The 14,042-nt window shown below is 44.1% G+C and overlaps 1 protein-coding gene across 3 annotated transcripts in view; it reads left to right on the top strand.

Moving 5' to 3' along the window:
* The window catches only part of adcy7 (adenylate cyclase 7), a 92,085-nt gene that overhangs the window by 60,813 nt on the left and 17,230 nt on the right, over nucleotides 1–14,042 (top strand). For 2 of the 3 annotated variants that reach the window (XM_052090773.1, XM_052090782.1), the window contains exons 4-11: nucleotides 74–238; nucleotides 375–524; nucleotides 2,048–2,205; nucleotides 11,000–11,111; nucleotides 11,253–11,380; nucleotides 13,193–13,351; nucleotides 13,551–13,683; nucleotides 13,796–13,984. In XM_052090773.1, coding sequence (XP_051946733.1) covers nucleotides 74–238; nucleotides 375–524; nucleotides 2,048–2,205; nucleotides 11,000–11,111; nucleotides 11,253–11,380; nucleotides 13,193–13,351; nucleotides 13,551–13,683; nucleotides 13,796–13,984 — 1,194 coding nt within the window. The remainder of the gene's footprint in view (nucleotides 1–73; nucleotides 239–374; nucleotides 525–2,047; nucleotides 2,206–10,999; nucleotides 11,112–11,252; nucleotides 11,381–13,192; nucleotides 13,352–13,550; nucleotides 13,684–13,795; nucleotides 13,985–14,042) is intronic. The other variant, XM_052090791.1, reaches the window with a different exon arrangement.

Here is a 14,042-nt window from a genome sequence, read left to right as displayed (position 1 = left end):
TAATGCTATATTTTATATTGCTATAGTACATTTGTATTATTGAACTGTTCATTTCTCCTCTGTTTTTCTCTAGGTGCCCATCTTCCTCTTCATCATCATTACAGTCTACACCATGCTGCCATTCCAAATGAGCTATGCTGTAATATTGAGTATCATCTCCTCTCTGTCTCACATCATTGTTCTGTCAGTGCACCTCAATGTGGTCAAGAGTGACACTGGACACCCCATCACTAATCAGGTAACAGCAAATTCAGATTATGATGGGAATTTTCAGCTCCAGGAAACCTGTCTGTATACTAGCTTAAAAGGATGTAACACCTCAATGTTAAAATTTAAATCAGTTTCTCTCTGTCTCTCTTTTTGTTTCGCTCAAGTTGTTGTCAAATGCAGTAGTATTTGTTTGTGGAAGCGTGGTTGGGGCATTTCATAAGGTTCTGATGGAAAAAGCTCTCAGGCAGACGTTTCAGGATACTCTCCGCTGCCTTGGCATTCGCATGAAACTGGAGATCGAGAAGAGACAGCAGGTGCTCACACAACTTCACTTCTACATACCACAGACACAGCAAAAAAGTTAATTTTGTTTTTGCTAGATTTTACTTTAGATTTAGGTTTGCAAGATTTGTCAGATCATGTTACAGCATGTTTTATGTCTGTTTTAGAGGAACTATTATAAATTGCACTTTGAGATTTTAATTGGCCTGACAAAGCCAAAATTCTGTTATTGTAAAAATTTGGGTTGGGGTTTTCTCAAATTCTTTCAATCTATGTCCTAAAAGTGCTCTAGCAACCACTCAGAACACCTTAGCAACTGTGTTGTATCACTCTAGCAACCACCTAGCAACCATATAGCTTTAAATCTAAAATCTCTCTTTAAAGTGCCTAGGTATTCGACAAATTATCGGCACACAACAAGCAGCACTACGGTTCTAATGATCTTTTAAGCATTATCTGATGTAATAGTGCATGATAACGAAAGTTATTATAAACCGATATCTATGGTTTATAATGAAACTACATGGGTTCCTGTTCAAACAAAGCATGCAAGGAGTGCTTCTTTGATGTGAAGCAATTCCCGCTGGTGCTCTTTGGATGAGGGATTTTCAAATACTCAACTAGTAGTCCAAGGCACTCATGGCAGGGTATACATTGTAAAAGCCTTTATTAAATCATGGCTATTAAGTTGAATATTGGTTGGAGAAATATTTTTAACTTAATATCCATTATTTAATAAAGGCTTTTTAAATGTCTACCCTCCCCTGAGTGCCTTGGACTATTAGTTGTCTACATGGTTTCCTTTTGAATAACAGATATTTGTGTTAGACGTGTTACAGGTTTTTGTGAAAACACACCCTCAAATACATGCAAAATGCGTCTTTAATACTCCTGTGTTTGCTTTGATCCAGAAATAATGATGAAAATCTACAGAAGGACAAATCTCTGCCAGTTTTTTGGAAGCGCAGTGTTCCAAACACACAACACTTATTGACCATTGTCAACTTAATTTGAATGAAGCAATAATCTAAAGCAGCTCTTTTCTGGGGTGCCTGAAGAACTCTGAAGTGTTGCTACCGAGTGTTTATTTGTAAACACATTTTTCATCTATTCAAACTACATAACCTTCAGACTTCAAGGCTTTTTTCAACTTTCAATATTTAAAGTTTGCTTTGACAAAAGTAACTTTTCTAGTTTAATATGTTACCTTTGGCTTCAGTTTCAGTTTCCACCAACAATCACACAAGTAGGGAAATCGTGTCCAGTTAAAGAAAATATAGGCACTGCTCTGCTCTTTTGAATGATAAGATCTGTTAGGTTCCCCTTACACTCTCCAAGTAGTACAAACCTCTAAGCCTAGAGACACTTAATCTGTTACAGTTGAACAACAGCAGAAAGTGAGAGAGAATTGGATACTCTAGATGAGAGATTGTTGAAATTAAGATTAATTTCTTTGATGAATTTACAAAGCAGTGAGCAGCTAACTTCAACATTAAACCAAATGTCTTATATTAGGAGTGATAATATTGCATTTTTGTGTGTATGTGTTCTGTAGGAAAACCTATTGCAGTCAGTGCTCCCTGTGTACATCTCCATGAAGATGAAGTTGGCCATAATGGAACGCTGTAAGTGTAAAGATAAAGAGGAACAGCAGCGTATTGTCCGAGACAACAATTTCCACAGCCTTTACGTGAAGAGACATGAAAACGTCAGGTAACAAATGCATCTGCGTACACACAGTCATTGCACCCCTGCTGAAAAGACCAGCTTTTAAACTAGATTAAAAGCCTGGTGGAGACACCAGCACATCTGACATTCCATGCCAGGGAACCAGCACCTAAAACACAACATAAGCTGGTGACCAGCAATGCTGGTCTTTTCAGCAGGGACAGCAGCCTTAATGCAAAACTAAAGCTATCTCTGAATCTCTCATTTACCACTTCCTCATTAATCAATTCCTGATACTGAACTAATGGTCAATCTGTTAGTCCCGACTCTCAGAGTGCTCATTAATTTAATTTCCCACTGACCCCAAGAGGAGAGGGGGATGGGGACATCTATTAATATTCTTTGTCTCATGTTCACAATTGCTGGTTCTCAAGCAGCTATTTATATTTATATATGCAGTGTCAAGTAAAAGTATGTGAACCCTTTGGAATTACCTATATTTATGTATACATTTGTCTTAAAATCTGGTTTGATCTTCATCTAAGCTACAATAATGAATAAAGAATCTGTTTTAACTAATAACACACAAATTATTGTATTGTTCTTGTAAATATTGAATACATCATTCAAAGAGGTAGGTTGGAAAAAATATGTGAATCCCTGGGCTAGTTACGTCAACAAAAGCTAATTAGATTCAGGAGTTGGCAAACCTGGAATCCAGTTAAAGAAACAAGATAGGAGGTGTGGGTTAGTGCTACTTTGACTTATAAAAAGCACTCAAACATTTTGAGTTTTTAGGGCCCTATGAAATCAGTTTTATTTTTTCCAAATTCCATTTTATTTTTCCATAAATTCTGTGTTTTCCATTTTCTCTGAATTCTGGGTTTTAAAGTTTAAAAAAAAAAAAATTTTATTATTATTTTGGTCAAATACAGTGCTGCACAGTAGAGTATCACAGTATTAATAAAAAAAGTGATTAAATATAATATAATTATTATTGATATTATTATTATCATCATTATAATTATTCCTACTACTACAACAGCTTTTATTTTGTCATTGATCTTGACGGCTTCACTACTAAACTCCGGAAAAGCAGTTCGCTATATGGGCTAATGTTCTTATTAATTTGGGAAAGGCTATGATTTAATTATATAAATATATATATATAGTCTATATGTTCTGCACTTCACATCGAATATAGTTATCTGCTATTTGTCATTAATATACACACACAGCGCACATGATGTTAATGATGTTGTTAGTGTCACGGTATTTAATCCTATGTCTCTTCCTTGTCTCGTGCCTTGTTCTTAGTGTGTGTTGTGTGGGTGCGTGAATGTGTGGGCGTGTTGTTTGTACCATGATTAGCGCTCTGCCGCAATCACTCCTCTCACCAGCTGTTACTCATTCCCATTCCCTTTAAATTCTCACCACTCTCTCATCTCCTTGTCAGATCGTTGTTTGTGATGTCCGGTGTTGTTCGCTCTTCAGAGTTCCAGTCCAGTTCTCTCGTTGTCCCTGTTTCGTGTCCTGTTTGCTGTTACCCGGATTCGCCGTGTCTGTTCAACACTTCTCTTCACTCTTCTCACCACGATCATCTGACCATTGGAGACTCTGCGCCACTAGACCATCACCCGGACTTTTCCCCTATCTTCTCAATTTGACTGTCAATAAACTAATTGTCAACTTGCAACTTGCTTCCTAGCTTCATTACGCCACAGAACGATCTGACCACAAGATGGAAGCAGCGAGTAACAATTCAGACAGCCTAGAAGAATTCGTGATGAACAGCAGACTTCGTGATGGAGAACCAGGAGAAGAATCTCAATGACACGGCTCAGCTGTCCAGGCTCTAGTGGCGCAGGTGTCCGGACTCACCCAGCAAATTCAACTTCTGCGAAGCTCCCACTGCGCCACCCAAGACCGCTGATTCCTCAACCACCACCAGCCCCTCCCAGTCGGAGCCCCGCCTACCGGTTCCAGAGCTATATTCAGGTGAACCTAATTTTTGCCGAAGCTTTTCTAACACGATGCTCAATGCATTTTTCTTTACAACCCAGAACATTCTGTGATGAAAGAACCAAGGTCGCTTTTGTCCTGACGCTACTTTCTGGGAGAGCGGCCCTTTGGGGAACGGCGGTGTGGGAGAATCAAGATGAATGCTGCACCTCTTTTCAAGCACTCTCCGCGGAGATGAAGCGAAGCTTTCGACCGTGCTGTCTCCGGTAGAGAGGCAGCCAGAGTGCTGGTCGACTTAGCGCCAGGGGAGAGATCTGTATCAGACTTTTCTATCGAAGTTCGACGCTAGCGCGGAGAGCCAATGGAACGAGGAGGCGCAGTGGGACATGTTCCTGCATGGGCTGGCTGATCGCGCCCAAAAGGAGATATACGCCATGGATCTCCCCACCAAGCTAAACGATTTGATCGCCTTGGCGCTTAGAGTGGACGCAAGGTTATCCAGAATGGAACAGCGTAGTACAAACCAACCGCCCCTTGAGAGGATTAGGCGGTCAATGTTCTGGAGGCGGGACGCTGCTCAGCCCCGCTCTGTGATCCCGAGCCCATGCAGGTGGGTCGAGCCCGGCTTTCCCGGAGGAGAAGGAAAGGCGGAGATCCCAGGGACTGTGTTTGTACTGTGGTGGTGCTGGACATTTTGCCTACAACTGTCCTTTAAAAGGATCCGCCCGATAGCAAGTATGAGGCTACTATCGGGTGGGATCTCCACGAGAAGACCTCATCCACATCTACCCTCCTTCCGTAAGTCTTCAATGGTCTAATCACCGCCACGACTGTCGAAGCACTTCTGGATTCTGGGGTCGAAGGAAATTTCATGGACTACACTTTTGCACTCAACCACCAAGTCCCCTCAAGTCTCTCACTCACCGGATCGCTGTTCACGCCTCAATGGCCAGAAACTTCCCACCATTTCCTAGCCACTGAAGACATCACTCGCCACGCCAGGCAATCACACCGAGACCATCTCCTTCTACATACTGGACACTCCTCTTGCCCCCATCGCCCTTGGTCATCCCTGGCTCACCCATCACAACCCTAAAGTGGACTGGCAGTCTAAGTCTGTGTCAGCGTGGAGCACTCAATGTCATAAGTCTTGTCTTGTTTCTGCCTGTTCGCCTGTTTCTGTCCCTGTTTTTCAGGAAGAGGCGGTGGATTTATCTAACGTGCCCTGGAGTACCTGGACCTGAAGGAGGTGTTCAGTAAGTCTCGGGCGCTTCTCTCCTCCACATCGCCCCTATGACTGTGCCATAGAGTTATTGCCAGGTACATCTCCGCCTAAGGGCAAGTTATATTCACTCTCGATTCCAGAGAGGGAGGCTATGGAGAAATATATTTCTGATTCTCTAGCTAATGGATTCATCCGCCCTTCCTCTTCAGCCGGGGCGGATTCTTTTTGGTGGGGAAGAAGGATGGATCTCTGCGACCTTGCATTGATTATCGGGTTGAACAACATCACGGTAAAGAATACTTATCCTCTACCGCTGATGTCTTCAGCTTTTGAGAGGTTGCAGGAGCATCCATCTTCACGTAAATTGGATTTACGTAATGCTTATCATTTGGTCCGCGATCAGGGAGGGGGATGAATGGAAAACCGCTTTTAACACCCCCAGGGGCACTTTGAATACTTGGTCATGCCGCTCGCTTGTCCAACTCCCCAGCGGTCTTCCAGGCACTCGCCAATGACGTGCTAGCGAGACATGGTTGATCAGTTCATATATGTTTACCTGGATGACATATTGATTTTTTCTTCTTCTCTCCAGGAACATGTGCAGCACGTCCGCTAGTGCTTCAGAGATTGCTAGAGAATGGGCTTTTTGTCAAGGCGGAGAAATGCGCTTTTCATGCACAGTCTGTTCCTTTCTTAGGGTACATCGTGTCGGGTTGAGGGAATGCGCATGGATCCTGAGAAGATCAAGGCTGTGGTAGATTGGCCAAGTCCAGAGTCTCGTAAGGCCCTACTGAGATTCCTGGGGTTCGCCAATTTCTACCGGCGCTTTATTCGCAATTTCAGTCAACTAGCCACACCTCTGACCGCCCTGACCTCCCCAGAACAACGCTCAGGTGGTCAGACGCAGCTGAGGCCGCGCTTGCCAAACTGAAAGGTTGCTTTGTTTCAGCCCCCATCCTGATAACCCCTGATCCATCACGCCAGTTCGTGGTGGAGGTCGATGCATCAGAGGTGGGGGTAGGCTTAGTGCTATCCCAGCTGCTCTCCTTCAGACGACAAGATACACCCTTGCGCTGCTTTTTTCTCATCGCTTGTCCTCGGCCGAACGTAATTATGACATTGGTAACAGAGAGTTGTTGGCAGTCAAGTTAGCTTTGGAGGAATGGCGCCACTGGTTGGAGGGTTCGGGGTACCTTTTATCGCCTGGACCGATCACAAGAATTTGGAATATATTCGCGACAGCTAAAAGATTAAACTCCAGGCAGGCTCGGTGGGCTCTTTTTTTCGGTCGCTTTGATTTTACTCTCTCGCATCGCCCGGTTCCAAGAACATCAAACCCGATTCTTTATCACGTATTTTTGATCACTCCAACGCTCGCCTACTCCTCGAAAGTGCATTTTACCAGAGACTCTATTCATCTCTACACTCACATGGGAGATCGAATCGAAGGTCAAGACGGCCTTAGAAGGGTAACGCTCGGCTCGGTGCCCACCGAACCGCTTGTTTGTGCCGGAGGGGTTACGGTCCAGCTGCTATTCAGTGGGGACATTGTTCTAATGTGGCTTGTCATCCAGGAGTTAATCGAACTAAGTTTTTAGTCAAGCAACGCATTCTGGTGGCCTTTGATGGTTCGTGACGCTCACAGTTTTGTTTTGGCTTGCTCAGTCTGCGCCACTGGTAAGAGTTCCAATCGACCCCCAGACGGAGTTACTTCAACCGCTGCCGGTGCCATCGAGACCCTGGTCCCATATCGCTCTAGATTTTATCACCGCCTCCCACCCTCACAGGGACACACGGTAGTTTTAACCGTGGTGGACCGGTTCTCAGGCTGCCCACTTCATTCCCTTGCCCAAATTACCCTCTGCCAAGGAGACAGCGGTGATTGTCATTGACCACGCCTTTCGCTACATGGCCTCCCGACAGATGTGGTCTCTGACAGAGGACCCCAATTTGTGTCCAAATTTTGGCGAGAATTTTGTAAATTACTGGGAGCTACTGTTAGTCTGTCCTCAGGGTTTCATCCCCAGAGCAATGGTCAATCTGAGCGAGCCAACCAGGATCTGGAGAGAACGCTACGATGTTTGGTATCCAAGAATCCTTCCTCATGGAGTCAGCAACTGTCTTTTGTTGAGTACGCCCACAACACGCTACCAGTATCATCCACGGGCCTATCTCCGCTTGAGTGTAGTGTAGGTTACCAGCCACCTATTTTTCCTAGTCTGGAATCCGAGTCGCTGTCCCTCCGGCCACGCTTCGGTCCAGAGGTGTCACCACGACTTGGACTAGGGCCCGGAGACTCTACTCCAAGTGGGGTCACGCACCAAGGCCAAAGCTGATCGCCACCGGTCTAGGCCTCCCGTGATACGCCGTTGGTCAAAAAGTGTGGCTTTCTACTAAGAACATTCCTCTACGCTCCGTATCTAATAAACTTGCACCTAAATTTATTGGCCCGCTCGCTGTCACCAAGATCGTTAGTCCGTGGCAGTCCGCTTCAACCTTCCTCCAGCGCACAGGAGAATTCACCCGTGATTTCATGTATCCAAAATAAAACCCGCTCTTTTATTCCCGCGATTAACCCGCCGGTTCCGTTCCCCCGCCGACTGTAGACGGGAACCTACTTATTCGGGTCAACCGTATTCTGGACTCAAGACGGAGGGGACGCGGATTTCAGTACCTGGTGGACTGGGAAGGTTACGGTCCGGAGGAGAGAGGTTGGGTACCGCCAGAGACATTCTGGATCACTCCCTTATCGATGACTACAATCGGCAGGTAGGAGCCTGGGAACGCCAGGAGGCGCTCCTAGGGGAGGGGTACTGTCACGGTATTTAATCCTATGTCTCTTCCTTGTCTCGTGCCTTGTTCTTAGTGTGTGTTGTGTGGGTGCGTGAATGTGTGGGCGTGTTGTTTGTACCATGATTAGCGCTCTGCCGCAATCACTCCTCTCACCAGCTGTTACTCATTCCCATTCCCTTTAAATTCTCACCACTCTCTCATCTCCTTGTCAGATCGTTGTTTGTGATGTCCGGTGTTGTTCGCTCTTCAGAGTTCCAGTCCAGTTCTCGCTTGTCCCTGTTTCGTGTCCTGTTTGCTGTTACCCGGATTCGCCGTGTCTGTTCAACACTTCTCTTCACTCTTCTCACCACGATCATCTGACCATTGGAGACTCTGCGCCACTAGACCATCACCCCGGACTTTTCCCCTATCTTCTCAATTTGACTGTCAATAAACTAATTGTCAACTTGCAACTTGCTTCCTAGCTTCATTACGTCACAGTTAGTGTATAAGCAGTGGCTTCTCACATTCACTTACTGTTGAAGTCTATGAAGACCATATAGGCTATTTGTTTAATCAAATCTCAAGCAATTTGTGGTTTAATCATCACACTAGGACATATCACGATTTTAATTGATTAATTGTGCATTTATACATTAATTTTATCCCAAATATGTTAAATTCCCGTGACATTCAGCGTTTTATAGTTAATTCAGTTTTTATCAATGGATTCCGTCCATGTTTTCCACAATGTGGAGATCATGGGCCCCTAATTTCGCTATTCACAAAAATCATCTACTGACATGTACCATGCATAGCAAAAAAGAGATCTCCGAAGATGAACGATCAAGAGTTGTTGCTTTGCATAAAGCTGGATAGGTTTCCAAGTGATCTTGAAGAGCTATCCACAGTTAAACAAATTGTCTATAAATGGAGATGATTTAGTTCTGTGGCTACTCTCCCTAGAAGTGGCCATCCAGCCAAGATGATTTAAAGGGCACATCACAGAATGCTCAGTGAGGTAAAAAAAAGAACCCTAGAGTTACAGCTAAAGACTAGAAGGAATCATTGGAACTGGTTAATATCTCTGTTCATATTTTGAAAACATTAAACAGGCATGTGTCCATGGCAGGACAACACAAAAGAAGCTGCTGCTTTCCAATAAAAACATTGCTTACTTATCGTGTAAAAAGGGCACCGCATACCAACATGAAAACATCATTCCAACTGTAAAGTACTTCTGCTGCATCGGGCCTGGTCCACTTGCCATCATCAAGGGAAAAATTAATTCCCAACTTTATCAAGATATCCTACAGGATAATTTCAGGGTGGCTGTGTGCCAGCTGAAGCCCAGTATAAGTTGGGTGATGCAGTAGGACAATGACCCTAAACATTGAAGTAAATCCACTACAGTCCAAAAAAGAAATCCAGCTTTTGGATTAGCCCAGTCAGTGCCCGGACCTTAACTCAGTAGAGATGCTGTGGAATAACTTCAGAGAGCCATTCACACCAGACATCATAATCAGTTCTGTAAGGAAGAATGGTCCAAAAAGTGGAGGAGCCATTGCCGTCCACCAGGGGATGGAGGACTCACGGCCATCTGCTGGGAGGTGGAGGAACCACTGGCATCCGCCAGGTGAGGAGCGGCTGACATCTACCAGGGGGCGGAGGAGTGGCTGAGTACCTGGCGACAGTGTGTCCAGGGACCGGCGAACCACTTTTTTCTCTCTCTCTCTCTCTCTCTCTTGTTCTTTCTCTCCCCTCACTCTTTCTCTCTCCCCTCTAACTCTCCTCATCTCTCTCATTTTCGGGGGCGGGGAAGGCCAGCCGGAGGAAGGACTACCAAAAGGGCAACACCTCCCCTCCAGGAAACGGGTGGGGGGGGGTAGGTTTAAATCAGTCCGGAGGTCTCCCTGACCTGAATTTGTTGATGGAGGGGTGTGATGAGGAGGAAGGAATACCAAGAGGGCAACACCTCCCCTCCAAGAAGCGAGGGGGGGAGTAAGTCAGTCCGGAGGTCTCCCTGACCTGAATTTGTTGATGGAGGGGTGTGATGAGGAGGAAGGAATACCAAGATGGCAACACCTCCCCTCCAAGAAGCGAGGTGGGGAGTAAGTCAGTCCGGAGGTCTCCCTGACCTGAATTTGTTGATGGAGGGGTGTTATGAGGAGGGGGGCGTGGCCGGGCTGTGATGACACGTGTCTGGCACTGAGTTGAATAATCAGCGATAAGGGGGGCCGGAGACGCCAGTTTGAGAGAGAGATATGCACCAAGCTGTGTATGTGCATCTTTGTTTGATTTGCATTTTATGTTATGTTTGAGTTCAGTTAGTTATTAAAGTTTTACATTGACTGTTCAGCTGGTTCCCGCCACCTCCTTGCTCATCTTAAGAACCTCGTTACACAGTTATTAAATTCAAGGGTTCACTTACTTTTTCCGAAGCACTGTGAATGTTTAATAATTAAAAATAAAGACATGAAAGGTTATAATTGTTTGTGTGTTGTTAGCTTTAGCACATTGTGCTTTGCTTATACTTGTGATATCATCTTCATCAGTCACATCTTATGACCAATTAATGCAAGTTAACCAGTTAATTCACATTCTTTATCTTGCCACTGTATATCCTGTTAGCCTCCATTTACAGCTGCTTGAATAGAACACACACACCTGTGTGCATGCGTGTGTGTGCGTGCGTGCGTGTGTGTGTGTGTCTGATCTGCTGCTATGAAACACATAGTGCTTTTTCTCCTCATTAAAAAGGGCTCATCATAAGTCTTTTTTTTTTTTTTTACCTAATTTGAGATTCACAGGAACATTTATACATATATATACAGTATATATAACCCTTTATTTTTCTTTCTATCCCTTGCTTTCTGCTAGTATCCTGTATGCTGACATTGTGGGTTTTACACGTTTGGCCAGTGACTGTTCTCCTAAGGAGCTTGTGATCATGCTGAATGAACTTTTTGGGAAATTTGACCAGATTGCAAAAGTAAGTATCAATTTAAACCTTTTTTTATTATTTTTTCAAAACCCAATTGTGTGTCTGTGTGATTTCTAATGTGATTTCTACTTGGACATTGTAGTTGTCCTTTAAGATTACTAATGTGTGATTGTGCTTCTTGTCCTGTAGGAGAATGAATGTATGCGAATAAAGATTCTTGGTGACTGTTATTACTGTGTGTCCGGCCTCCCCGTTTCTCTACCAAAACATGCCAAAAACTGTGTTAAAATGGGCCTGGACATGTGCGAAGCTATCAAGTAAGATTATATGCACACACACACATTAGCCACTTTTCCACTATCGGTCCAATCCGAGCCAGGGCTATAAACTGGTCAGTCGGGGGTAATAGCCTTGGACCTCGAGCCGCAAGACCAAAATCGATCTGCATTCACACAGTCGGGCCAATAGCCCTGCAGCGCTGCCCTTAATAAGGCCAAAGTATAATTTGGGTGTGCACATTGCGGATCGCTCTGCACACAGAGTTTTTTGTTTTTGTACTTTTATGTTGAAATTCTTGTTTAGTTCCTGTTTCCTGTTAGTTTTGTAGTCCTTTGTAGTTTTATTCCTTGATTGGTTCTCCCTGATTATTTCTCATTCCCTGATTGTTTCCCCAGGTGTTCCTCGTTCCCTTGTTTGTTCCCTTGTGTATTTAAGCCCTTGTTTTCCCTGTTTCCTGTGTCAGTTCTTGCATGTATGAATGTTTTTGTCTATGCGCTGTGCCAGGTTCCCTGTGTTTTGCTTTTCCTTTGCTCCGAGATACTTGTTTGTTTTACAGTTTAATAAAGCTGCGTTTAGATCCTTATTCCTTGCCTGCCTCTTCACAGAAGCTTTATTCATGGTCAGAAAAGTATACTCAGAAAGGCAACGCGGTCGGCCGGGCGCAATCTGAATGTGCAAAAACTAAGTATACCTGGGCTTTTAATACACTGCCCTGGTGCCAGTGTCACACACCCAGCCCATTTCACAAGCAAAAGGGATACTCAAGCTGAGATCTCAGACTCTAGAAACTAGCTACCCCTTGAAATGAACATGGATTTGTGCTATGTATGAATTTTTTTCTTACTCAAACCTGTACCATTGTGTGCTGAATACACAAATTGGCGACAATATACTTAATCACGTCTGTGTTTCGGCAAATGCCATCGATCTGATGATGCACATTTTCATCAGCCAAAATATTATTATAAATACTAGCAAAACCTGATTTAATCTCCTGACCAGTACTGACCAATACTGATTCTCCATTGGTCTGTTGCTATAAGCTGGTAGCTAGATATGAAAGACTGGGAAATTAGTATCTTGGTGCTGAAACATATGACCTGCCTTTGACATTGACCCCACCTCAATCCCCAGTTGGACTTCTTTGGCCCGAGGTTAATCAGTGGGCTAGGGTGCTTGGCCTCAAGGAAGCCCCGAGGAGGTGAAATTAAGCCCAGGAAGTGACAGTGGGAACACAACTGGCCCAAGCACTCACTAGCACACCCTCAAGTGGAAACGCAGTTAAAGATACAGACACAAGTACATCATCAGTAGCACAGCAATTCTTCTGTTAGCCCCTCTAATAGTGATGCCAGCAAACACTCTTAATACGTTGATGCAACACAGCAACTTGAGGCTGTCTACACTGGATGTGTCGACGTGAACATTCAAAATGACGTGCGGATAGCATGGACCAATTAGCTGTGAGCTTTTGTAGACTTAAGCAACAGTTCAATGGAGGAATAACCTGTATCCTTTTTTTCAACATAAATCCACTGGTATGTACATTTACTTATTATATAATTATTATTGTAATATTATTATAGCTAAAACTGCGTATATGTGGTTAGAAACAAATGATGATTTAAATTAATAGAACAGAGACCAGACATTTCACATGCTGGCTTCGCTGTAATGTTCAGAAGGTATTTAAAATGCAACAAGTAAAAGTATTTAAGATGAATGGGAAAATAAAGTGGCTAGTGTAGTTCATGCTCGACATTCGTGTCCAGCGTAGACATGATGTAGTGGTGTCTCCAAGATACTGTGGCAGACTCCAGGCTGGTTATTTTTCTAATTATCACCCACAGGCAGGTGCGTGAGGCAACAGGTGTGGATATAAACATGCGAGTTGGTGTGCACTCCGGAAATGTCCTTTGTGGTGTTATTGGCTTACAGAAGTGGCAGTTTGATGTGTGGTCACATGATGTCACTTTAGCAAATCATATGGAGTCTGGGGGGTTACCAGGGTATGTAAAACAAACACTTCTCATTTGATGATTGATGTTATTGTAAAGCCGTGCACAGAAGACTTGTATTGACATGATGGCCTACTTGAGGCCCACACGCACTTTAAGTGCTTTTCAAAAATGTTGTGATGCCCTGCATTACATAAGACACTACTTTATTATTTGTTTTACTTTGTGTTTTTCGTTCTCTCTCTGTTAGCCGAGTTCACATCACGGAGGCGACTCTGAAGCACTTGAACAAAGCGTACGAGGTGGAGGAGGGAAATGGAAACCTGAGAGACCCCTACCTAAAAGAGCTCAACATCAAGACTTACCTGGTTATAGACCCACGGGTCAGAACTTTACATCATATATTAGTAGTACATGCCTGGCATATATACATTATATATGGCACTGTACATGTGTACACCTGCACATGTTGATTTGTTATGTTTGTGTGTTTAGTCAAAAGACCAATCGCTGATGGCTCCTAGTGTTACTAAGCCTCGAGTGAGTGACGGTTTGAAGATGCGAGCATCTGTGCGGATGACGCGCTTCCTGGAGTCGTGGGGGGCTGTCAAACCTTTCGCCCACCTGCAGAGCCGAGAGGAATTCAGCACAGATGCCATGGTCAATAGCAAGGGTCGTAGCAAGGTAAGATACATAGAATTAACAAGCTGCTCACTGTGTGCAGGATACAGCTCTGTGTTTC

The sequence above is a fragment of the Xyrauchen texanus genome, chromosome 2, assembly GCF_025860055.1.
Source record: "Xyrauchen texanus isolate HMW12.3.18 chromosome 2, RBS_HiC_50CHRs, whole genome shotgun sequence".
Classification (NCBI taxonomy): domain Eukaryota; kingdom Metazoa; phylum Chordata; class Actinopteri; order Cypriniformes; family Catostomidae; genus Xyrauchen; species Xyrauchen texanus.
The sequence above is the reverse complement of the archived record's forward strand: the minus strand, read 5'-3'. Positions and strand labels throughout refer to the sequence as shown.